Source organism: Macrobrachium nipponense, chromosome 39, assembly GCF_015104395.2.
Source record: "Macrobrachium nipponense isolate FS-2020 chromosome 39, ASM1510439v2, whole genome shotgun sequence".
NCBI classification, from domain to species: Eukaryota; Metazoa; Arthropoda; class Malacostraca; order Decapoda; family Palaemonidae; genus Macrobrachium; species Macrobrachium nipponense.
This window is the reverse complement of record NC_061099.1, coordinates 1,256,566-1,284,467: the sequence shown is the minus strand read 5'-3', so window position 1 is coordinate 1,284,467 and position 27,902 is coordinate 1,256,566. Positions and strand designations below refer to the sequence as shown.

The 27,902-nt window shown below is 34.9% G+C and overlaps 1 protein-coding gene across 7 annotated transcripts; it reads right to left on the bottom strand.

Annotated features, from left to right (window-relative positions):
- Nucleotides 1-236: 236 nt before the first annotated feature.
- On the bottom strand, nucleotides 237-27,902 carry LOC135209995 (poly(U)-binding-splicing factor half pint-like). Of its 7 annotated transcripts, XM_064242728.1 has the most exons (13): nucleotides 20,681-27,902; nucleotides 17,849-17,940; nucleotides 16,799-17,553; nucleotides 13,767-13,829; nucleotides 13,491-13,660; nucleotides 12,816-12,902; nucleotides 12,329-12,498; nucleotides 12,094-12,211; nucleotides 3,725-3,853; nucleotides 3,201-3,371; nucleotides 2,210-2,797; nucleotides 1,640-1,829; nucleotides 237-1,293 (listed from the first exon to the last, which is right to left on the bottom strand). In XM_064242728.1, exons 5-13 carry the CDS (start codon nucleotides 13,635-13,637, stop codon nucleotides 1,184-1,186), a joined length of 1,710 nt encoding a protein of 569 aa, XP_064098798.1. In that variant the 5' UTR covers nucleotides 13,638-13,660; nucleotides 13,767-13,829; nucleotides 16,799-17,553; nucleotides 17,849-17,940; nucleotides 20,681-27,902; the 3' UTR covers nucleotides 237-1,183. The 7 variants fall into 7 exon arrangements, with proteins under 7 accessions (XP_064098798.1, XP_064098797.1, XP_064098800.1 ...); XM_064242727.1 differs by having other exon boundaries at nucleotides 16,799-17,940; XM_064242730.1 differs by lacking the exon at nucleotides 20,681-27,902 and having other exon boundaries at nucleotides 3,725-3,847; nucleotides 16,799-19,739.

The following is a 27,902-nucleotide window of genomic DNA, read 5'->3' as shown; positions in this document are numbered from 1 at the left end:
TTCATTCTGCCACCGTCACTGTACGTTGCAAGAAACGTTAAATCATTGTCAAGTTAGTTTTGAATCCAATAACTGGTCCTTAGAACAGGTCTGCATACACTTTTTTAGTGGATGTTGCAACCCTTTTTTTTTAATTCCTATTATTTCTTTGCTACCTTTTCATTAATCTCCAACCGTGACAAAACCCTTACCTAAGCATGTGCCTAAATTACGGTGGGGGGGAAAAAAAAACACGATTCAAATTCACATTTTTTAAAATAGGTAGAAAATAAAATTTAGTAGCATTAAATTGAGAGAGTAGTTTCCAATTATCTAAAATAGCTAATCCCTTAAAAGACAAATTTGAAATGATTCCTAACAAAAGGTTCTCTTGAAATAGAGGGTAGTTTTGTAAAACAAACAGATGAAGGAAACTAGCACCTCATGTTCTTTCTACTAGTTTATGGGAAGCTTACAGCTGTTCCTAACTGGTACCTTTCTTTAAAAAATCACCAATTTTTCAAGTTTCCTAAATTCTGACATGAAAGATAAAAATAAAAAAAAATATACTACAATGATATACTGATATCTTCAGAACACAAAAACACTGACCTTCTTAACTACAAACAGTTTAAAACCACTGACTTCTCAAATGTCAAAATTGCATAGAACTTTGTTTCACACTCATGTCCAACACTAACTTGAATGGAAGAAATATTAATTCCAGAAATAACTGCAATGATCAACCTATTACTGCATAATACCAACCTCTTAATACTCTATTCAAATTTGTTTCACTAAACAAAATGAAGACTTATGAGGTAACATGAAGACAAGAAAGGTGCTTGTAACAATTCATGAAATCATGAAATACATAATACCCATTAAATATAAAATAATGAATGAAAGACTTTGATGAGCAATATCATGAAAGGATGACTGATGACCTAAAATCAACACAACTATGAAACGAAAGTCAATGTTCTGTAGGAATGGGGGATGTGAAACTAGCACTATAAAAATAACAAAATGAATGACTATACACAAAATAATATATATTTATATATACACAAATTCATCGGTTTAAACTATTTTCAAGGATGGTAATTTGCATACTAAAATGTATGTTCACCAAGAAATTGTTAATTTTTCCGTAAAGTCTCTTGAATACCTAGAAAAAAGAGAGATAAAAAAAATAACAGTTCTATCCCGACAAATCATTATGATTGTACATATTTTGGTCATACAATTCTGCTTTCACTAACCGGCCGCCAAAATATCGTCCGTTGAGGGCTTCTTGCGCTTTAACAGATTCTGAAAGGAAAAGTCAAGTGTCTGTAATATGTTCATGGAAAAAAACTACACGTCATTAACTCACAACCAATACTTGTGTCTTCTCACAAAACTTATTAGCATTCATTATTTCAACATCTTTTCTAAAAGGAGATAAAACTTACGCAGCAGTAATGCTAAACATTGTTTTTCAAATTGCTATTCTAAATGCATTCTGAGGAACCTGTCATGCAACCATAAAACTTTCCAAAATGTGTCTTGAATTTTGGCCAAAGACTGAATGGGCACTTGTCTATATTTTCATGAAGTTAGTTTAAGTACGTACATGTAAAATATAGAACTAAAATATAAATACACATTCTCTTACCACTTGGACTAGAGAACTCAACAAAAATCTTGACTATAATTTCGGCATCATCTTCATCTGACTGTTTTTCTTGATAAATAATGACATGGTTGACAGTACCAAACCGTCCACATTCTTCTGTTATCTCATCCTGAAGAAACTCGTCCACTTCCTCTATACCAACCATGTTTCTCAATATAACAACTGATGACTGCAAACAGATAAAAAATATCTTTTAAATCTCACCATGTAACCTCAGAGACATGGAATTGCTTTATACCAAAACTCTTTCATGCTCCTTCTTAAAACACCTGGCGTGCAATTGCCAAATTATCCTTAGAAATTTCAATTTCACCCTTTACTTCATTAGGGCATTTTACTAATCAGCTTAAAATATGACCAAATCAACATTGTACCATGAACTATAAATTTTTTAAACGAATAAAGAAAATCATCTGTAACCTGTAAGTACGTCAAATTTGTCTCGCCATTAGGGCCAGTCCTTCCAAAGGAATTTTAAAGTAACTGGGATGTTATTAGAGAATTAAAATATTAAACAGCAAATAAAAAAAAAAAAATCAAATAACTTGCCTCTGTTTTTCTCATTAGCTTTTGCATGACCAGATGGCGCGCAGACTGGCCTTTGATAGACATAGTTTCCTGTTGTTGCAGAGTTTGTGGCTCACTGTCATCCATCAATTTTTTGGCTAACTCCTCCTGGTGGTTTGCTTTAAGTTCATCTAACCCTCCACCTGCAGCAATTGTTGTAACACTATTAGATGTGGGTGATAAAGTACTAGAATTTGTAATGCCAGGAACTGGAACCGATGTAATAACTTTTGGTGGTGGTAAGGTGGCAGAGCCACTGATGGTAGGTAAACTAGTGACGACTCCAACTGGAGGAACAGAGGAAGGAGTTGATATGGTACTAGTCGTAGGGGAATCACCCACCATTCCAATTGGAGGTACTGAAGCTCCCCCACCTAAGGAACCCACAGAGGAAACTCCTCCAACAACCCCTACTGGTGGTATTTGTGACGAGGAAGGGGATGTGCTTAATCCTTGAACCAATCCTATGGCATTTGTAGCTAATGCATCCATAGCTTGTATTTTAGCTGTGGCAGCAGCTGCAGCCACTGCTGCTGCTGTTGGCATCTGCGTTGGGGCTGTCAAAGGTCCCTGAAGAAAATAAATGGATTAACCATCTTTTCATAAATCTAGTCAATAAAATCCTTTTAGTTCAAAAGAATGAAGGAATAAGAAATCCAATTAAATTTAAAAATGAAAACAAAAAACTAAATCCAAGAGTCTGCAGTGGCTTCAACAAGAAATTACATGGCATACTGTATTAGGATTTTAATTATGATACTATCCAGAAAAACAACGTATAATTATTATTATTTATAAATATACATTATACATAACTTAAACCAATCTAATAACCATCTATCTACTCAATTTATTATACACCAAACGTAAGTTTGTCATTAAAAAATTTGGAAAAATATTAAGTTGTAAAAATGTATACCCCGTAAGAAAGGTGCATGATTTATATATACACAAGCTAATTAAAATCACTTACATAGAAAGATCCTGGGGGAGTTATCGCTTTGCCTACACGCAGGTACTGTCCTCCAAGATCAAACAGGTTCATAGATGCAATGGCTTCCTGTGCTGACTGAGAACTCTCATACTCAATAAAACCATAACCCTTATGTTTACCCGGCGTTGTTCCTGGTGTCAACATACAATGCTGAAATAAAAATTATGAATTATATGAGAACACATCACATAAAAACCAATTAAAATGGAATATGTCAACTCCTAAAGCAAAATACCCATATAATATTAATCTTTAGCTGTTTCTTACCTACTTTATACCCATATAATATTAATCTTTAAAATCTTTTAAGCTACTTCTTACCCACATTTAACTCCATAGTCTGGTTATTCTGCATTACAATAACAAATGCCAATGTTCAAAGATGTGTCTACAATTGAATTATCAGAATAAATATTATGGCCATAAACCTAACACATGCATTTTACTGAATTTTAAATCACTGATGTGCTTCAAATTGCTTATAATAAATTCCAAACCCATACCTTAATTTTCCCAAAGGCTTCAAAAACAGATTTAATATCATTTTCTGACAGATCCTGATGAACCGAGGCAACGTATATCCGATTATAATAGTTAGCTTCTTCTGTGATCTCATCAATAACAGTCTGGGCCTGGAAGAGAGGTAACACATTGAATTAAAGTAACACTCAATTTGCCAAGAAAATTTTGTCAAGATCAATGAAAGAGAGAAGTTGAGTTTACTTCCACTTACAGGTTAGAGCAAAGCCATCTGTATCAACCATCCATTCTTGTCTAATCTACAGTGCTTTCATAATTTCTCTACCTAGCTGGCTACTAATATTCACAAAAAAAATCATTCTCAATTTAACAAAAGCTTATATATAAATAGTTTAACTGTCATATCATGACTAATGTCTATGTAACAACAAAGCCTGTAGTATTTAACAAACATATCTCAATCCTTGGTACATAATGTCCTCCTCATTTCTCTTCTCCTTACATTTAACAGAAATCAAATCAATCTAGACATATAATTCATTTGATGATTATAACTACACTGATACATAACTGAATCTTGGGGAGTATTACATGAAAGTAATACTATGACTAGCAACTCTAAAAAACCTGTCACTTAACAAGGCAAATCAGAATAAAGGGCAGGTACAGGAAATATACGACTTTTAAGTACTACTAATTTCTTTATTGCATTCACTGCATAACTTTTTCTACGCTTGTATAAATTAAATACGATTTTCTCCCACAAAGACTATTGTAGGACCAAATTCGAGTTGCAGGTAAAGTTAAAACGGATTAATACAACCCTAACAAATTTCACTTTGGAAAACATTTGTGTTTATCTGGGGCAATCTTTCTACCTGGCCTTGACTCATACATCCAAGAGGTTAATGATTATGACTAAATCCTGGTTGTGGCATCTTTTAAGATTTGTTAAATTCTGGTGTTTGGGGTATGAGTGATTTTTTTCCTGCCAGCCTTGCCGCTCTGGACGAGATAATCCCTTTAAACCGTTACTTTCATCTAAGACTTCAAGATCCTTGGCCAAGAGAGAAGGAGAGAGCTTTAATGCTCACAGTTATTTCAGTATCATTTGTAAATGTGTTACGCATATAGTACGTACTACATTAAGTATATACAATAGGAATATTTTCTAGTGATTTTTTTTTACTTGTAAGAGAAGGTAAATGATATTTGACATTCAATTTTGTATATATTATTTCAAACTTATAAACCACAATTACAGTGGTCCCCCCTTATTCATGGGGATGAGTGCCTGACGCGCCCCCCCCCCCCAAAACCCCTCAAATGTTTCTCCAAAAATGCTTATAAACTCCTATCTTGAATGTGGAAACACCAAAGTATCCCTAAAACTACTATCCTATATCAAATATACATTAAAATATAATCCTATTACAGTTCATATTAATCTTTGAAATATTACACATACTATTTTAACCCTTAAACGCCGAAGGGGTATATTAAAAATCGTCTTCCGTGTGCCGAGGGAGTCTCGGAGTGAGCGCGGAAGCAGAAAAAATATTTTTTTCAAAAATTCACAGCGAGCTTAGTTTTCAAGATTAAAGAGTTCATTTTTGGCTCCTTTTTTTTTGTCATTGCCTGAAGTTTAGTATGCAACCATCAGAAATGAAAAAAATTATCATTATCATATATAAATAATGCGATATATGATTGCGCGAAAACAAAATTTCATATACAATTGTATTCAAATCGTTCTATGCACAAAACGGTTAAAGGTAACAAGTTCAATTTTTTTCCGTTGTAATGTACACTAAATTGCGATCATTTTGGTATATAACACATTGTAAAACGATAAAAGCAACAGAGAGAAAATACTATCACAAAATGATGCATGAATTTGTAATGGGCTGACGTAAACAAATATTTTTTTCAAAAATTCACCATAAATTTAAATATTGTCCTAGAGACTCCAATTTGTTTCAAAATGAAGACAAATGATTGAATATTACTATACTGTAAGAGTATTAGCTTACAATTGCAGTTTTCGACCATATCTGACGAGTTAAAGTTGACCGAATGTCAAATTTTTTTATATATTCTTTTATATGCAATTATTTCGGAAATTAGAAAAGCTACAACGTTCAAATATTTTTCGTTTTATTCTACATGAAATTGCACAAATTTTCATATATAAAACTCTATGAAATGCCTAATATGAAATGGAGCAAATATTCCGAGAATGTGACGTACGCATTCCAGAGATTTGCGGGGGAGAATCTGCGCGCGGAGGGAAGTTTTTTTTTTTTTTTTTTTTTTTTTTTTTTTTTTTTTTTTTTTTTTAATTCACCATAATTTTAAATATTGTGCTAGAGACTTCGAATTTGTTTCAAGATGAAGATAAATGACTGAATATTACTAGACTGTAAGAGTTTTAGCTTACAATTGCGTTTTTCGACCATTTCGGTAGTCAAAGTTGACCGAACGTGGATTTTTTTCTATTTATGATTTATATGCAAATATTTCGAAAATGAGAAAAGCTACAACCTTCAATTATTTTTGGTTGTATTCTACATGAAATTGCTCACATTTTCATATATAAAACTTTATGTAACGGCTAATTTAAAATGGTGCAAACATTACCACAATCGCATGTATGATTTTTTCGGAAGTTACCGCGCGGACGTAAGGAAAATGTTATTTTTTTCATAAATTCACCATAAATCGAAATATTGTGCTAGAGACTTCCAATTTGTTGCAAAATTAAGGTAAATGATTGAATATTACTAGAATATAAGAGTTTTAGCTTACAATTGCGTTTTTCGACCATTTCGGTAGAGTCAAAGTTGACCGAAGGTTGAAAATGTGCCACATCATTTTTTATATGAAAATATCTCAAAACTGATAAAAGCTACAACCATGGGTTGTTTTTAGTTGTATTGCGCACATTTCCATATATAAAACTTTATGTAACGGCTAATTAAAAATGGTGCAAACATTACCACAATCGCACGCATGATTTTTTTCGGAAGAGTTACCGAGCGGACGTAAGGAACACGTTTTTTCATAAATTCACCATAAATCGAAATCTTGTGGTAGAGACTTCCAATTTGTTGCAAAATGAAGGTAAATGATTGAATATTACTAAAATATAAGTGTGTTAGCTTACAATTGCGTTTTTCGACCATTTCGGTAGAGTCAAAGTTGACCAAAGGTTGAAATTTTGGCACTTATCGTTATTTATATGAAAATATCTCAAAACTGATAAAAGCTACAATCATGAGTATTTTTTTGTTGTATTCTACATAAAAATGCGCACATTTCCATATATAATACTCCATGTAACGGCTAATTTAAAATGGTACAAAAATTATGTCAAAGTGACGAAATAATTTCAGAGATGTGTCACCGATACTTTTTAGTGCGGCAAGAAAGAAATTCGCACTTGCGCGCCTGCGTAACGATTGTAAACAAAACAACACCTTGATCCGTGAACTCCCAGCATCCCCCAAGGCGTGTGATTCAAAAGTTTTCGGCTGGTAGGCCTATAAGTATTTTTCCGCAAATTTTTAAAAAAACTTTTGTATGTCGACGTAAAATACGTCCAGTCGGCACCCGAGAGACAAAAAATGTCGACGTAAAATACGTCCAGTTGGCGTTAAAGGGTTAAAGTAAATCTTACGTTTTATGGTTATAAATACATATGTACGTACTGCATGACTTGTTATGAATGTGAAAATAATCTGGTTCCCCATTTGTATTCAGTCATGCACAATTTCTTTCATACAGTTACTATACAAGACATCTTTCATATAATTACTATACAAGACATCCAGTTTTCTGGATGTCTTGTACATAAAATCACGAGAGAGAGAGAAGAGAGAGAGAGAGAGAGACAAAATACATATGAACATTAAACAATTTTTTTTTACATTAGTACAACATATGTAATTAGGGTACTCACCAGTAATAAATGTTGATTAAAGATGATGATGATGAATTAGCCATGCAGTCTGATGAATGACGATGAAGATATGAATGCACAGCTAAGCAACTCCTCTGAGGGCGCCTCTTCACCTTCAGGAGGCACTTCAGGAGGCACTGACTCAGGCAATTTGGGAGGCACTTCTTCAGACGATTCAAGGAGCACTACTTCAGGCAGCCGACCACGGCGTAACTTTTGCCCTCCTTCAACATATCAAGAAGTTTCACCTTCTCGTCAAGCTTCATTACGGTCTTCTTTCTTTTAGCTTCTTTGCCAGAAGCCTTAGAAGGAGCAGGCCACTTTTTAGGGACCATTTTTGGCACGATGCACAGATATTTGCTGATACGTGCAAAACAGCTTCGCGTTTACGTTCGCATATGTCAGTAACTTTCTACGCAGTGAGGTTGATGGAGATGCGCAATGTACACACAATTCCATCTCTGCAAGATGAGGTCAGGTTTCAACCAATCAACACCAAGTGTACAGCCAATGAGCAACAAGGAAAATGAATGCTGCTCCTGGACTGCCTGCTGTGCAGACAATAGCCAATAGCATGTCGAATGTCATTTCATTTGGGTACTGCTCTAAGAAGGCGTCACGGCATCATAATATTTGTTTATCTGCAGAAAGCTGGCTTGGGTGAAGTATCTTTTAAAAAAACCCAATTTTGTTACTGAAATTTTGCTGTGTTTGCATTAGGATAGGTTAGGATAAAAGATTAGTTTAACCAGACCTGTGAGCCTTAAAAAGGCTCTTCTCAGGCTGTTTCCCAGGAATTAGCCAGAGGGAAAATAAGCAAAAAAATATTTAAAAAACCGACTTTACTTATGAGCATAATAATTTTGTTTTGTGAGAAATCCCTGCCCTCAGCGAGAATTCCCGACATTGTTGGATCTCGGAAAAAAAAAGAAAAAAAAAAAAAAAAAAAAAAATGCGCCTCTGTCGAATCCAATTTGGGCATTCAACGATTAAGTGCTGGACAGTCATGGGAACTTGGCGTCCATTACATTTTACTGGGTCAGATTGTGGGGTTGTCATTACATGACCATGAGAAAATCTAGTATGACCGATGCAGAGTCTTGCTAATATTACTTCTTTAGATCTTTCTTTTTGTGACGTGAAACCCATGGATATACCTCAGATTTTATATTTTCCTGCTTGTTTGATTTTTACATTAAAATATTACAAATCTAATATTTGAAAACGGATAAATTTTTTTCATCACAAATATGTATTTAGTCATGAAAATATAGTTAGTACGTATGCATGAAAAATACGCACATACTGCATGCCGCAGACAAAAACATATGTACCCTGCTATATTCCCGTTGTCTTACATACTTTAGATATGGTCTGCCTACTATTAGTATCACCCTAAAACTTTACGTAAATACATATATATTTAGAAATCATCTTAAAACATTTCATAAAATGTAGTCTGCACAATGCGTACCCAATTGACCCAAATACGTAGTACGTACGTAAGTTCAATGGTTTCTCATTTGTGCATTTTTTGCCTGTGCGGTATACATTACTGCGGATGAAGCTTTATTCTTTAAAATGTCCTCTAAACGTTCTGCTTCTCCTACGGCTTCTGGCAAAGAGCCTAAGCGTCAGAGGCCCTTACAGTTAATGAGTGCTGAGGAGAAAATGGACGTGATAGTCATATTAAGAGGGCAGAAGTCATGGAGAAGTAGCAGCCCATTACCGTGTGACTGAAAGTGCAGTCGCCTGCATTGAGATCGAATATGGGCAGGGCAAAATACTTGGAGAGGCCATTCTTGGACAAGAACTCGCCTCCCTCTTTAGTAATGCTATCCCATCAATGGACCAGGCCTTTGAGAAATTTTGTGGTCTCTACAATTTGATCAGGGATGTACAGACAAGAGTCAAGGCATGGGATAGAAATAAAAAAAGGGCCACAACTTTCATCAATACTATAAATGAAATAGTGAAGCCCTATCTTGACTTGTTTGTACAAATGTACAATTACCTCAAGATGGTGGTGCCTCCTAAAATCCCTGACGAAGCGCCTCCTGAAGAAGGTGACAAGGCGCCCTCAGAGGATCTGTAACTCCTCTACTTTGTTGTGCAGTCTATCTTAATCGTCATTCATCAGGCTGCACGGCTATAATATCATCATCATCTATAATCAACATTAATCAGAAGTAAGTGCTGTATGACTTCACATTATTATGTACACATATTATACAGTAAATAACATGAAAATACAGAATATTTCTGTACACAAAGATTTGCATCCACGAACAGCGGGGGGCACAGCGAATAATTTTAAATATGTTCCACAGATAACCCCACAAATGGGAGTCCTCCCGTGAATAAATTTTAGATAGGTTCCAAAGAAAAATCTGCGAATGGGCGAGTCCACGAATCCAGAGAATGCGAATACGGGGGTCCACTGTATGGTTCTTTCACTCACTCCTGTTGCAACAGTCACACAATCCATCTCCTGTTGCAACAGTCACACAATCCATCTATGTTGAAATGTCAATTAATGGTCTGTCATTTCTCTTTTCTGCTGTGAATTAGAGATGTGCCCAAGTATCAGTATCAGTGGTAATGGCTAGTTTTTGCAGTATCGGTGAATTTCTGGCCGATACCAGCCGATACTTTTGTCATTAGTAAAGGAATTTAAAATCCTTCTAGGCTTCCCAAAATGTATATATTAACAAAGCCCACCAAACAAAGGATTAACCCCTCCATTACCAGGACCTTTAATATAAATAAATGAGTCTGTTAACAGTTTCTAGCCAATATATAAATTAAACCTCAGAATAAAAGTACATACTAGTGTTAAAAGTCTTCTAATGGTAGCCATAATATAAGCCAAACTGTATCAAGGTAATAAAGGGATTAAATACTAAATAGTTATACTTTATGTTCTTTTTCCATGAAACTTACGCCTTTGAAATTGTTTATATAACCATATTATATGACCTTTCAACTTTTGAACTTTTACTATACATTAACCAGAGAACAAGAAAGATTTTAGTGACATATATTCTGGTAAATAACAGTAATATGGAGGTAGCAGGTATCTGTATCGGCTTTAAAAGTTGATATCAGTGCAAAGCTACTGTGAATATTTAAAAACATTGTATTAGATTTCCTTCACCTAGCCACTTAAACATGCTTTAAAGTAACTCTCCATGGTCTTGTATGGTTTGGTCAAGGTCATAAAAACAGATTAAAAGGCTTCTTGACCATATAGTACATTTAGCAAATATCTTCAAAACCCTTGCCACGCATATTTTATGGTAATAAAAATGAACAGAAGGAATTTCTAGCTGAAAAAATATAATTTCTGGGCCAATTCTGAACTGATGTTCTTTCAAAATCTTAGTTCAATATAATTTAAACACCATGATTTTTTTTAATGTATGATACCACTGTATTAAATCTACTTTAGCTACTCTGCCACTTGATTTTGGTCCAAAATAAATATTTTGCATAGATGGTTCAACTATCATCATAAAGGATTAAGTTATCCAGACCTCTGAGTCTAATAAAGACTCTTGGGCTGGTTTTCAGGAATTAAAGGGGGGGGGGGGGTTATTTAATAAAAAACATTTTATTTAGGAACATAATGATCTTATTAAATGAGAGATCTTTGTTGGGTTTCAACAGTCCACTGGTGTTTGGCATGTATTACATTTCATAGGTTCTGAAAGTGGATTTGACATTAAACGGCCATGTGAAAATCTATTATGGCCTATAAGTAGTCTCATTAATATAATTTCTTTAACTCATTCTTTTTGAGACAATGACATTCATGAATTTACCAGTCTGATACTGGGGCATGTGTAATTGTTGATGGCAGCTGTATCTGCTTTTCAGTTCTCTTCAATTCCCATATGTGTTGGAATCCACCATATTTTTATTAATAGTCCTGATTGAAGTTGATGGATTTTTATTTGGATTACCTGCACAAGATGATTTGGAGATTTGTTTATAGTGTTGACATCACTTTGTGAGTCACTGAAAATTATGGTGGAAATTACTCTCTTCTCAGATATTATGTCTAGTGCTATTTGTATGGATGTGAGTTCTGCAGTATAAGCTGATGATATTGGGGGAAGATTTATTTGATTAATTTATCTTTTTGAGAATGCTGAAACTCCTACTCCAGTGTTGTCTTTGATCCATCTGTATAAATTAAAAGTTGATTTCCTTGTCTTCTGATGTGTTCCACTGCGTGTTGACGATACATCACTGTTTGTCATATCTCTTTTTAGAAGATAATAGATGGTTTAAAACTTCTCTAAGTCACTACATTAATGGCAATGAGAAAGATATTATCCATTCACATTTCCACTTTAAAATCACCAATTTAAAATTATAGAAAATAAGGTGCGAGTGACCTTCAAAAGTTAATATGTACGTACTAACCTGTGGCATGTTAGATGGTCTTCCCACTTTGATATTGCGTCCTCCGATCATAACACCATTCATTTGTTCAAGGGCAAGCTGCGCTGCTTCAGGCATTTCATATTCAACAAAAGCAAACCTAAAAATATTCCATAAAGATGATCAACAAGTGTACAATGTATCTAAAACACCAAAACTGCATGGACAGATATAAGATTAAGTGCACTTTACAGAAACAAATAAATTTTATAATTACCCTTTATGTTTTTGAGTGACAGGATCCCAAGACATATTTATGGACTTGATTGGCCCAAATGGAACAAATGCTTGTCTAATCGTGTCTTCTTTAAGTTCAAAACTGATGCTGCCGACATAAACACGACACATCAAAACCAACGCTTGGTGACGTTGTAGTGATTTGGCTTGCTGTAAAAAAAAAAAAAAAAAAAATACGCCATGACAGACTAAAATTGTTCTCACTAGTACTTAATATACTGCAAGATGTGATAAAAGCATATAAAGAATGTAATCATTATCCATGTTTCTGTTATCCCATACAAAGTTCCTTATAATGTACTTTTTCAATGACGATCAACTTCCATGTAGCATATATCCAACGAAAAGTGCAACAAAGTAGCATTTCCATAATTTCATAGCCATTAATGGCATATAAAGCTAATAATTTGTTACTGAAATATAAAATTAACTTTCTTCAACCAAACAAACTTTAAGAAAATTCTTACAACAAACTCATAATCATATAGAGTACTTTCTAATGTCTTCCTGACAGAAGCGGCAGAAAAGCTAAGGACCCCCTCACACACGCAAGCCTGCCAATGAAACATCATCAGGTGGTAACTACCCAACCCATTCTTCTTGTGGTGAGCTACGAGGCTTCTTATGTCCTCATACATTGTCAGGACCACCCTCAAGGTTTGAGCACTCTCCTCTTCCCCGCTGTTTAACCTCATCAGGTTAAAAAGCAGAGATTTGTCAATACAACAAGGGTGCTACATTTGTTCATGAGAAGGCATGTAATCAAACCAATTTTTCAGGTCAAAAACCCTGAATATATTACTTCACATTTGGCTATTATTTATTATTTTCTGTCAAGATGAAAAATGCTGCCTCACATCTCTCAAGCAATTAAATAATGCCTGCTAAGCAGCCTTAGCCCATATTTGTTGTGCTAAATCGAGCAATTCTAGCATTACAATTTTTTCTTTCACCTCTAAGCATTAGTTCTCTCCCATTTTATAGAGAGGTTTTCTGGGACATTACAGTTTTGACCACTTTCTAGTTCCCTAACATTCTGACCTTTCCCCCAAACTTGTGTCACTTGGGGCATTTGACTGGTTATTTAATCATCTCAAAAGGAAAAAAAAAGTTAAGCAAAAATTAAAAAATATTTTACACACATCACAGACCTGCTGCTGGTGAGCTAAAGTTTGCTTCATAAGAACAAGACGTATAGACTGTTCCATTGCATACTTCTTCGCTCTAGCAACTGCATCTTTCTGATCTGATGAAAGACGAGGCAGGCTCTGGCCTAATAGGTGAACCATGTCATCCTTCTTGGCACCCTGACCTAAAAATGGAAACAATAAGTGTTAACCACACGAACAAAGGACCTAAAATTACTGTCACATTAGATATCAATGTCAAGTGGCAAAAAAAAAGTTGTGACTACTTACCCAACACAAGATTTCCCGACTGGTCCACATCCTGAACAGGTGACCTTGACCGAGTGGCTCCTTCTGTCAAATCAAGGTCAGGAATTAGTGGTTTGTATCAAACTGGGCACAACACTGACATATAGCCTGCCCATAGGAATCATGTAAACACCCAGTTGCAAAACGGAAAATGGTGGAAAGACAGGAACCAATACACTTAGTACAAGAATCCTAAAATGTCTTGTACATGTTAAGACGATTCCACTTTCAAGGCAATGGAATTATCCCAACACTCATGTACAACAGGCAAGATACAGCAATATAAAGAAATCTGGATAAACTGAGCATCTTTCATTCTGAAATCTCCCTACTTTCTGACTTTCTGCCCACAGGCATCTCAACGAAGGAAGTACCAAGAAACAATCAATAAACATGACTCGCATTAAAAATCTTGTTGACTAGAACCTATGCAAACTTCAAAATGAAACTCAACAAAATTCTTATAACACCACTAGAATATACTTTAACCAGACCAGTAGTTCCTACATATTAATCATCCAAGGTATGGGAGAGTTCATGCAATTACAGATGTGGAAATTTTTCAAAGTTTGTAATTTTTAATTACTTCACAGTAGTAATAGTTGAGTTTAGCCATTATGTTAAAAAAATAAATAAATAAATAAATAAAAATATACACATATACAAGCACACTTGAACACAACTGATTTCTTAAAAGGTGCTTGTTTTAATATTCCTTTACATCCAACCTATGGCTGAACAAGAATATCAAGAATTGAAATCACAAGTGAAGTTATTAACAGGCAACAGCTTCTGTAAATCGACCAATGCTTACGATAAACGATAACACAGGACTCGTATATTTTAAATTAGTCTTATAATTTTTTACACTTAACCAACAACTATATGTCTTTGTCTTACTGTAATCTTCAAATAAAACAAGATAGGGACTGAACATGTCATTTAAAAATTATACTTTTAAAATCAGTACACGGAATCAGCAAAACAAATTTTACTAAAAATCTGTCGCAGTAATACCTGTGCAAAGACATTTTGGCAGAACCTACAAAATGATTTCAGACACTTTCTAGCATAATGAAACTTGCAAGGAAGCAAACACTAAACTAATAGGACTAGGAAACACAACCATAACCAAAAATGCATAACAATTAATGGAGTTGACTGAAACAACTCCAAGAAGCTACAGGTAGGCAGTGTGTGTGAACTTTTAAAGTAGGGTAATTAAATACAAGAAAAGTTATAACTGTCTTCAACACATAAGTGAAGATGGCAAAACGTAAAGTTGAAACACTGCATTACCATTGAGGACCAAACAAAAATGGGTAGAATATTTGGCAACAATATGCAGTGCTGTAGACTGGTCAAAATAAATATATACAATTCCATATTGTCTTCAGCACACAAATACTTCAGAAGAGCTTTGACAAGATGTAACAAGTTAGACATCTTGGCACTCACATTTCAAGAATAGTGTCTAGTCCTGTTCACTCTAAGTCCTAATAATATGATTACAAGAATCCTGAAAAATTAATATCTTCCATTTTTCTACATAGGCCAATCCTTGAGAAAATGTTACCATGATAAGAAATGCCTCAAACATCCTAAATAAGAAGGCAAAACTCATGAAGTCTTTGGTTTAAATTCGAGAAAGTTAAAGGGCGAACACATCTAACTGTTCCCCTAAGAGCTCTTCTTGGACTGGGAATGCAAACTGTTAAAGAGCAGTGTGAGACTGGGCAAAATGTTAAAGCTTGATAAACTAATGTCAGCAGAACATCACTGAACCACCTATGAAAACACATGGTCTTGAACACACTTAAAAAAAATTAACTTGAAAAAGTAACATTTCTGTTGGCAGAAAAAGCTATTCATGGGTCAAATAACTCCAAACACCACAGACAACAGAATAAAATGGGTTGTACTGGACCACTAATTGATCCTTACATATTGTCAATTGACTGCACTACTTAGAAAAAAATTAGAAAAGATAAAGTGTTATACAATAATTTTCGTAATTCCTTTCTTGATATGTTGGATGTATAGGCTTAAAGCTGATTGCGCACCCCATACCTGTGCCAAGTAATAACATCACTTAAAAAGTAATTCCTATTCTCAAACACTTGTTCAACCTTGCTTAAAATTTCAAAAAGTCCTGTAAAACAAAAAAGTATAGTTCACACAACTTTCCTTAAGTTAAAACTCCATCTGTATTACATATAAGTAATAAAATGAATATAAAATACTAATATTTTAATAAAGTACTCTTGGACAACCAATATCATAAAAAAAGAGCATCATTGCAGCTATGTATCAACAATAAACAAATGCATTCTTCCACAAAATCTGAAAAATGCAGGATGAAAATGGCCAAAGGCTATAATTGGATACTCCCAATTTCCCACTATGTATATAAAGGAGCAATCCCATTCCCTAAACAACAATGATGATGACAACATTGCATCCAATGTTGACGCCTTTCAAAGCCTAGACAAAGTCAATTTCTCATCTACAACATTCCCTGTTTTATTCCTAAAAGGGACTGGCTACATGTGTTGGGTTTTGCCCATTCACAAAAGATAAATGAATATTATTTTATGCTGTAATATTAAGAGAGACAGAAGAATCGAGAATGAAACATTCTACAAAAAAGATGAAACAAATGCCACACCTATTCCAATATCCCAGCGAACTAGACTGTCTTTTGGCAAAAAGTACAATACTTCAGCTTGAACAGTAGCTATAACCACTTAAACAGCACAAAAATACTTTACTACAATAAACGCACTAGGCTTGTTAACCCACAAATACATTTTCATATGAGGTCCATATGAATTTTCTACCAAGCCCACTACCCTCAGGTGAAAAAAAAATATATATATATATTTGACAGCCAATCAATCCACTTGACCAAAAAAAAAAAAAAAAAACTTTGACGATATCAATATATGAGTTCAGTTGCCAAAAGACAAGTATAGTATACAGGTCTACAGGTGCACCTTAATGAAAACCATTACCACTGCACTGGGGAGGCTACAATGCGAAATAGCAGCCCCAGCTAACTGCCGAACGGTCAGCCGCTGAATCTCCCTGTCGCTGAGGCCTTTCTGCCCACCTTACACCATGAAATGACAAAGAAAAAAAGAACAGGCATATCACATATTCACACAAGAGAGATATCATACTATCATCGGTTGGTTGCTTGGTTGGTAGATTGATACTATGAAAGACTCGTATTATGACTGATGAGTTTAGTGACAATGGCACTGAAATATCATGATAATGAAAATATATAAATATATATTATATTATGAGGATGAGCCAGTCACAGTTGAAACAACTGAGACTGGGGCTTAGCCATTTTACGTCGTAAGTCTTCAAGGTACTCTGTGGAGTAGTCTAAGGCTGCTCAACCTGTGTTCTGCAAAGAGTAGAATATAAAAAACACTCGGCGGCCACTGACACACTACTGAACGCACTCATTCCCACATTAACTTCTTAACATTCCACATCAAAATCTCAGCCCAAAACGAAGTTCTGTGGACTACTATAGTGATTTAGCAAATCATGAAGAAAAAAGGTAGTAGGTATATCTATCTTTAGTCTAAGAATCCATTTCTTAACTGTTAAACCTAAGTCTCTCTCACTTCTTTATTTTCTTATTGGGTCTTTATGTTACAAACATAGGCTAGCATATCCAATTCCCTTTATTTTTGTACACACTGGGGCAGGTGCACCACGCATCACTCAAAGTTGACCCATTCGCCAATATCTGCAAAGATAACAAAACAAACAAAAACAATTACCATCACAAAGCAACAGGGCACCAATAAATAAAATGCCTGTGGCAAAACACTGCTTTGTGAAGGATGTAGTAACGTCTAAATAGAACAACTTTTCCACATGACCAAAACTTTTTTTCTTATATACTGTATCTCTATGCAGTGAGAGGGATATACTATGATTTGTCAAATGAAACCAGCACTGTTTGTCCATGAGGAAAAAGTGAAAAATAAATAAATAAATAAAAAAAAAGCTCTATTAATGAAAGGTTTTTAAATGTCTGCCCTAAGTAGTGTGGAGGTCTGGGACGCAGCAATAGATGATGGGCATCAGCCAAAAGGATCGAACACAAGCGATCATTGTGAGTCGGGCCAACCTGTAAAAACGATAAGAAGAGAGAAGAAGACACAACATTAGTGTGGCCACCCTTGTCACATATACTACTGCACACTAATCCATACAAGCCCAAAAGTAGTAGTAGTAGTAGTAGTTGTAGTAGTATAGTAGTAGTAGTGTCACTTCTTCAATCTGTTTTCCCCTTCAATCTCATCATCTTCATTCTCTCCTTTGCTTTACCCAACAGAACCTCATCACACAATCATTTTGAAGCTCTCACCAGGGTTATGTTCTTGTGTTTCTCCACACTTGGTTCAATGAGCTTTAAATTACTATTTGTACAGCCCCCACACTGCATTTTTGTTAATGACCAAAGAGAAAGAATGGATCAAACAGCTGACATTAACTTATATCATGAATTTCATACTTGACATGTAACCACACACAGAGCACACATGCATGCACGCGCGCGCACACACTTTCTATTGTTTCAAGTAAAGGGTAAAGATATTTCATTAAGACCAAATAAATCCATCCACTTGTGAATGAATTCACTGAAATACAAGCACATACAACCATCTAATCCTTCCATTCCAAAGACCTTTATTACTTATAATAGAAAATATGCTCTAAAATGAATAAATAACTGTTCTTATTTGCCAATTATCTGAAGCAATCTTAAAGGAATAACACACATTTTGCAACATTCTACGTGGGCTTAACCGCTTAGTCTATTAAAGATATGCAGTCGAACATCTACAAAAGGAGTGGTATACAGGAAAAATTAAAGTCCAGGTTTTCTAGTCGTTTACAAATTCCCAACCTATATCTATATTAACCATGAGTTACAATGGTATGAAAAAACAAAAACGGCAACATAAATGAAATTTTAAATTCAGTATGAAAACTTTATAAACAAAAGTAAAAATAAAAGGAGAAAAAGAGCCAGAACAGATAGGATTCTGAAATAACACTGAAGCTTACAAATGACACGGGATCCAAATTACAAAGGGAGAAAAATAATTAACATTAACCCTTTGAGAAATACTTCAGTCTCTAGATTCTTTAAACAAATAAAAACTCAAAATTTTTCAAAAAGGTGCACTTCAAATTGAGTGAGACAAAATGCACTGAAGATCAAACAATTCAAACAGTACTCCCAAGGGGTTCCATATAAACGTGCAATTCTATCCAAGAGCATCTATAATTCAACAGAAAAATCTACAAATCTTAAGCCAAAAGTTTAACTTGCTTCTCAAAGGGCTAACAAAGGAATAAGCAATGCTATGCAACTTACAAAATTACTGTACAGGAATCAGATTCAAAATATCTGTAACATGCATCATAACTGTGAAATCATGATATTTTAACTGTTGTAAATGAGTGATTCTAGGTGCATGCTGGTACTTTCAGTTCCACTTCCAGTTATCCCTTATGTCAAAGTTTTGCATCTGACCACCAACCCACACTGTTGTATAATCAAGCTATCATAGATTACTTCTGTTCAACCTGACAATTTTTACACAGTGTAGTACTTCCAAAAGACATTAAAATCACTTGCAGCCAAGTAGCATACTACATTTTGTCACTAAGGAGGAAATCAACTAAACCATATAGAATTATCAACTCACAAGTAACAAGCTACAGAATCAATCGGAGTTATAAACGATTATCAAAATGATAAACATTGATTACGGCCACACCTTAAAAAACAATAATTTTATCCATCTGCAATATGTACACAGAGTCTCTGCATCAATTTCTAGTCAGGTGCTCTACGTTCAGAAATGACTTTTACAAGATAACAGCCCTACCTTAATTCAACATTAGGAACACAGAGCAAGGAAAATGGGAAAAAGATATATAGTATGTATACTATATATATATAGATATATATATATATATATATATATATATATATATATAATATAATATATATATATATATATCTAGTTCAGTGAAATGGTATAATGGTGTGGGTTACTTGTTAAACCTATAGCTAGCAAGCAATATGTATGAAACTGGGCACAGTTGATTAGCTTTCCTATATACAGTTATTAGAGCATAGCCAACGCACGATGGAACCATCGGAAAGCAAAAAAAAAAAAATCTATTTAAGTAATAGATACTTGAATGTGATACAGCACAGTACCTAGCAGGCATTATAAACGGGCAACACAAAGTTTAACAAAGAAAAAGTTTCTGATTGTCATTTATATCAGAAATTAAGGTTTACTATAAAAATAAAGACCATTAAGCCAAGTGACAAAGAAATTAGATGATATCAGACACAAAAAGGGGTTAAACAGCTGAACTCCAATAATGCTTACTTGGTCATTGACACCACCAAAACCAAAAGGAAAATTTTGCATAACATAAGAAGATAAGCAAAACTAATAAACAGTAAATAATAACAACAGCTTGTCTTTTCTCAATAACCACTTGTTCAGAAAAAGTTGTGAAAATTTATTAGCTGTAAATGAAAGCATGTCTATCTCATGCTATCTAATAAGTTGCTTTAAGTCTTCGCTGTCTTTCAATTTCCTTTAGTACAACACAAACAACATTAAATGCACAACTTTCATTCTCAACACCTAATGATACCTCAATTGAAATCCTATATACTGGAGCACAATATTGTTAAGCTACACTTCAATCTTAATTTCATTCAATGATAACCAGTACTTTACGAGAAAAAAAGATATAAACGACATCTGTTTCCTGCATGGGCTGAATGGATAAGGCTGAAACTTTCTAGAAGTCGGAAATATGTTAAATACCTCCAATCGGAGAGGGCAGTAAAGGGTGGATGGAAGTTTCTCAAAGGATTTAGTTTTAGTAGTGCTGTGACTCCCCTGCAATAGAAAGGAAAACTTTGTGCATTTATATAGCCCAGGCCAGCAACCCACTACATGCAATTGCACTAAACCAACGTCACTTCAAATATTTACAGTGATACAGTCAAGTAACAATATGCTTTGATCCAATCTGAGATAATTCATTCATCAAGTAATTTACATTACTTTAGGAAGGTTATAACCTAACTCTACTCTCACTCTGTGCTACAAGAAGTTATGGAACACCAAACTATTAACTACCTGTAACGGTATTACTTTCAAATTATGCTGAGACAAGTCTTGAAGACAATGCCATAAATATCATAATTTTGGCTTTGATCCTTTGAGGTTCTGATGATCTGTTGAGAAATCATATGAATTCTGACCTCAATTTATTCACCATTTATGTTGTCAATCTATCATCACATGACGTGAACGATACTACCGAGATGCTCGCCATAGATTACATTATATGTACAAGTGTTTTATTATACATGTGACATATTGTGTTTGTTACACTTCAATTAATTTATTAGAACATTATGTATTCACTAATAAAACTTTTACTGATATCAATTACAAAGAGCCATCCAAGGGAAAATATTTAATACTTTTACGCACACAGCAGTACCAAAAATCCTTATACTGGATCACATACGTTCTAGTAGCAAAATAGCGACAAGGTATGACATTTTGTATTTTTTTTATGCATTTGTTTCATTAAAATCCTGTTAATCATAAGTTGCCCTGTATTAGGACAGGATATTCCTTTGGTTCTCTGTTAATTTTCCTAAATTTTGCCACAACAGTGGGCCAGTAAGTGTTGTATACAGTACTTATATGATTTGACCTGCAATACTCTGGCATATCTAAGCATATTTGTCAAGGTCTGACCGGACATGCTTTATTTAATTTGCACACGACTTGCATCCCCTCCTGCCATGATTAACAGTGTTCTCCTTGTGTACAATATGTGGTTAATTGGTCTCTTAATTAGTCATTATCTTTACTTTAGAAGAGTTTGGAGTTGTGCGCCATGAACTCATGTTTTCAGATTCCCCTGCTAATGGATACCTTACTTCTTTTCAAATGCAACTCTCTCTCTCTTAGGGGGGACACACCTTCCAAGCTCTCTGCACCTTCATATCCTTCACCTCTAGCCCTGACCTTCTGACCTTGTTTGGTTGGGCTTGAGTGCTTATCTTGTTAATTCAGATAACATTCATTATGTACTTTGAACAACCCATCCTCAGTTAATTCAAGAAACCTTCTAGATAGGATTTAGCTTTTGTTTTTACAAAGCCAGACCAGACCCATTTATGAGCCACTTCCAACTTTATCCTTACTCCCCATGACTAAAACTACTTCTTTTATCATTGGCCTCTTTGAAGCATTTCAGTCAGTTCCATATTTTGACTAGTACGTACACAATTACCTTTCCCTTGATTTTTTGGTCAAGACATAGTCATCCTGGGGCAAGGCTTGACAGTGGGTCAATGCTCTATTGGCCTTGGCTATCTGTCTACTCACAGAGGACTGCCTGCACAGAACTCATCTCCAACAACACCCACCGACTCACAAGAACAAACTGCCTATCACACAACATATGATTAACAGGGTTGTGAAAAAAACCATTTTTCCATAACCAACTCATTTACCTTCCCAATACTATGGCATGTAAAGAGCAAGCAGAGATGCGAATATCATGAGCAGGTCTGGGCATGCACAGGAAAGACTTCTCAATCCTTAGGAGTAAGAGTTGAGGTGACAAGGTATATCCTGTCCATAGCAACAAGGCAAAACATGATTAAGGGACATCCATGAGATGATCAAGGGACATAAGAGAAGAATTTGGTGTTATGAAAACACTCTTATTTACCTTCTTTTTTAATGTCTTGTATTTAATTTTCATTTTAAAATGGACGATAAATTCACAGCACATGTATGTATACAGATGACAATCCCTCTCTATTGTAAATATCACTGATACTTTTAAAGTACCAAGAGCTTTAGACTGTGAAAATCACAATATTTCTACATTTTTTCTAGTTTTACAGAGCATTTGTGATACAGAATGAACTACTTGGACTTTTGATTGCACATTTCCACTTATTTGTTATTAGAATTCTACTCTGTAACAAGAAAAATAGACAAGGAAGCATTTCGGATGATTTCAATTGCTTTAACACCTACTAAACTAAAGAAAACTATTCAGCATTAAAATGACTGCGAAATCGGTTTCCAACCATGAAATAAAACTGCAATGACTGATCAAAGAAAATTACTGCAAGCACCTCAGGTGTCAAGCATCAATTTTTCAATAAAGAAAAAACACTTTTCTTTCGCTTTACTCTGTGATGACTGTCATAAATAACAACAAACTTACAACTGCATATCACTGAATATCTTAGTTTTGTACAATGAACAAAAATGCATAAAGTATCTCTGCTACATTGTTGACAGTTTTGTCAATTTATGGGAATTTGTTTTCAGCTAACCTAAACTTGTCATTTTAATACATTTTTCCTTTTTTTTTTTTTTTTTTTTTTTTTGAACATAGTGCGATACTGTACCACAATTTACGTGGATGAAACAAAGATAAATACTGTTAAACAAGAATGTGATCAGCCTGAAAGCACAAGTCGGGAACAGACAAAACCTGAATTGTGGAAAAATCTCTCTGGATAATAAATGATCTTCAAAGATTTTCAAGTCGTTTAAGATATGAAATGCTTACACCAAACTAACAGATATATTCACAAGCATTAGAAGAAGTATAAGATTGTTATGTAATCTCTCTATAGCAGTCCTACAATAATGTTCTCAAGCTGTGTATTACTGTCAAACTCCCTCATTAAATCTAAAAAAAACCCTTACTGAATATTTCCTAAATATCTACTTAAAAATTTCAACACTAAATATATTTTAACTAAAACTGCTTTTACATTACCATAATAATGGCACAGTTTAGTACATCAAGCCCATAACTAATTCCAAGGACAAATTCCTATCAAACATGAAGTCACAGGTCTGGAAAGACAAAATATTATACAATGTGAAAATGCAAGCTAGATAACAGCATGAGTCTGGGTCTACAAAAGCTAAAATCAAATTCATATCTCAAGTGGGGCATCTGAACAGTCTGACTCAGTTTCAAATCAATGAATGAATTTTCCTAGTTTCATCTCCAGGAACACTGCTTTAATCTGCCTTGAAAGTTAATGGTAAGTAGTCTCATGCGAATTCATCAATCTATGTGAAAATGTGACTAGCAGTTCACTAATTTAAAAAAAATGTTATGTACTCTAACAGAAAGCCCATCCATGACAGTTGGAATTTGAAAGTAATGCAATGCAAAATTATTACTACTGATCTATACTCCCATCATTATTTCCCAAACCACTTTCAATGAGCTAGAATAAATTGATAAGCAACAGCGTAGCTGACCTAAAATTTCAGCTGAATAATCCATGGACTGGTGCAATTCCTCCATTGCTTTTTGCTGGAGATGAGATACTTAGTTTTTTTTTTTTTTTTTTTTTTTTTCACGGTCTTGTTTGAGAGGCACTGCAATAGTAAGGTAGTACTTTGGAACCTAAGTTTCCAACCACAGAACTTTTACATCCCAAGTTCTATCATCATAACTGTCAAAGGTTCAGTGCAGAAAGGGGAAACATGAATAACAATATGTAAATCTGTATGTAAAAATAATGATAACAACAACAAAGGTTTACCCTGCATAACCATTAATGGTTCACGTTGCCCAAACTTTGTCAAGACCCCTAAGGAAATATTCAAAGGAATTATCTCGCAACTACAAAAGGAATACAGTACAAATTTTTCACTTCTGCACAGTGAATACAAATAATCTCCTTTACATCTAAAGTACTACAAAAAAATAACATTTTTATAATACAATAAGATTTTAAGTATACTTACCAAGTAGTTACACAGCTATGGTTTATAAACTATAGCTATGTAACTTGTACTTGGTAAGTTGCATACATAAAAAATGACTGCATTATTCAATGCCTGAGCAGGTAAATGACAGTTCTCATATAACCAATACGATCACAAAATCATGGCAGAAGTATCGGGCTTCAAAAATACCATGCTACAATTAAAGGTACTTTGGGAATTATACAGCCCTACTATACAGACCTTACGCATACAAAAAGACTGCATCACGAGTGCTTAAGTATTTAGAAGTTCTTTGAGTGCTATAGTATTTAGTAGTTCTCAATATATAACATCTCGAACATATAGGGCCCAGGATGATAAAGTTTCTTTGCCTTTTTTCCTGATAACTAACATCATGATGAAAACTACAAAAGTTTTCTAAAAATGGCTGCCTTTATTGGCAAAATAATAATAAAAAAATTTCATGAATAGCAAAAACTTCTAATTAAATATCAGCAGGTGTCACACTTGCATTCTATTTCCATTAGACACTGTAGTACCACATATTTGCATGCCATACTCATATGTAAGCCTCAAGTTGCATTTTGACTTTCACAATTGACCACACAATGGCCATTTCAAGTATTGTACAGCATATTATATATAAATACTAATATGGTAACCAACAACTTCTAATGATAACTATCAACAAACACCATACCACAAATATCTCAAAATGGTTACCCCAGGCTTCACAGTACATATAGAACACAAAATGTTTTTTCCTGTTCTTTTTCCAAGAAATTGGGTTAACAATTAGTTGCGGCAGTGGACAAGATCACAACAAGCGTTCTCTACAAAAATTCATTGCCCTTTAGTAGTATAATAGGACAAAAATGATGACTGGCTGAGCAAAACCCAATACAGTACTGTAATACTGTATGCAGCAGTAGTACCTAATTCAAATTAAAGTGGGCCCCCGTATTCACGTTCTCCCGATTCGCAGACTCGCGGATTTCTCTCTGGACCATATCTACCCATTGTTCGCAGGAAATTCCCCTATTCGCGGTATTTTTCTATGAGAAATATCCAGAAATCCCTGTTTTTTTATCAGTTTCATCATAAAATGCACTTTTGTGACAAAACTATAAAAAAAAAAACCAGGTACTGAAATTTTTAGTGGAGTTTTCCTGAGTTTTACCTAACAAAATAGGCCATTTTCAGTTTTTATAAGGCTTCCAACTATTTGCAGATTCTAAACATTTGCGGGGGGGAGGGGGACCATTGTATATTCAACATCTTGCATCAATTAGAGCCTATAAAAACGTAAACTTCTAACAATAGGATTTGGTACTGGAACCACTGAAAGGAAAAGCCCGTGAATAACTATCTTTATGAACTACCAATTTTTCTGGGTAAAAAAATTTCAAACATTTTCAACTTTTACTTTACTTCACTTCATGGCTTCCTGAGGTTACACAACACCAAACTGTTCAACAAAGTAAGAAGCAATGAAGATTGTTAATATGCAGTAGTACTTCATTTCATGGATACTTATGAAATGTATTTTTATAATAAAAGCAAGTTTTAATACTTCCCAGCATTTACATAGCTCTTAGTTCCCTACCGCAGCAGACCAAAATTAAAACTTTTGCGGTGTCACCGCCATCACCACTGTGGGTGACAAGTAACCGCCCACTTCTGGTACTCAGATATGACAACTCAGCACCTCTCAATTTTGACTTTCAGCTGCCAACTCCATCTGTGGGGAGCAGGGAGGGCACCATTATTTAATTGCTTAGTAAGTATTAAATAAAACTTGCTTTTCTTATAAAAATACATTTTTATTCAAACGTCTTACCAAGCAATTATTTAGCTGATTACATATTGAAAGGTGGAGGGATGTGGAAATAATGTCTCTTGAAAATAAAGAATTCTCAAAAAGGCAATGTGTGGTAGAACAGAGCATATACTTGTCATACCTTGACTTGTAAGTGAGCAGCTGCAGGCGAGTACTGACTCTAGTTGGTGCTCGTTTTACTTAGTAGAGAGAATGGTACCAAAAGCATGGGTCACCTCTACAGTAGTGGCATGTTCCTTGAAGTCATGGGCTCTACCGCTGACTAAACAAGGAACCACAAAGTAATAATGCCCTTGCCCTGGGCAAAACCCAGACTAAAAAACAACCAACAATAGAGTCACCTTCACCAAGTTGTAAAAATGAATACCCTCTATGCTAAAAAAATACGACAGGAGGGCACTCCAGGTACCAAGCACCCCCTAAACTTCCCTAGGATTCGAACAACCTTGACACAAAGCGGAAAATTAGGACAGATAACCCCGTATGTTGCCTCTCCCAATACCTTGCCAGCAACGGATAAAGTTCTGAGAGTACTACAATTCTCAAACACAGTCTATACTTTCTTCATGTAATGAGCACTGACTTTTATCTTCAAAATGTTGAATGGTGACAGTTCTCACTTCGTGAGCTTTTACTTTGATAAGTGGAAAAGATTTTTCTTTGACTTGAGAGTGGGCCTCAATTATCAAAGACTAAAAAAGTAAGAAACAGCATTCTTTGACAAGGGGCGAGATGGATCCTTAACTGAACACCATAGATGTGATGAAGGTCCTCTTATTTTCTCTGTCCTGTAAAGGTAATATGCACTCTAAAGCTCCTACAAGGCAGAGAAGCCTCTCCTCCTCTTCCAGTCCGAGAAAGTCCATATGGTTCTTCAGGACGAAAGAATGAGGTCAAGGATCTGACCGATTCTGGTTCGTAGCGAGAAATTGAAAAGCCAGAAAACAGACTGCATCTCTCTGAGCGAATCCCACTCTCGTCTGTAGCGTGAATTTCGCTCACATGCTTCACTAACGCTCCAGCTATTAAAAACAGCGTCGTCTGTTAAATTTCTCAATGAAGTCGTATGCAGAAGATCATAAGGAGTGTCAGAAAGGCACTTCACAACGATATCCAAATTCCAAGCTACACAATCCTTTGGAACTTTCGAGGTCTCGAAAGACTAAATTAGGTCTGAAAGATTTTTGTTGGAGGAAAGATCAAGACCCCTGTGCTTAAAAACAGAGTTGAGCAAGGCTCAATTTCCCCTAATAGTTGAGGGAGACAACTTTCTTATGGACCTCAAATAAGAGAGGGAAGTCTGCTATTTGACTTGAAGAGGTCCCAGAAGAAGAGACTTTAAGCTTGTTTGCACCATCATTGGAAGACATTCCACTTGGGCTGGTAAAGCTTGTCAGAAGAAGT

Excerpts from the sequence above, each read along its gene's own strand:
- LOC135209995 (XM_064242727.1), bottom strand. The coding sequence starts at position 13,637 with ATGGTTCACCTATTAGGCCAGAGCCTGCCTCGTCTTTCATCAGATCAG. Across the intron at positions 12,499-12,815 it reads TATATGATTATGAGTTTGTT|CAAGCCAAATCACTACAACG; the intron begins GTAAGAATTTTC and ends TTTTTTTTACAG. Across the intron at positions 1,294-1,639 it reads TGAGTTCTCTAGTCCAAGTG|AATCTGTTAAAGCGCAAGAA; the intron begins GTAAGAGAATGT and ends TTTTCCTTTCAG.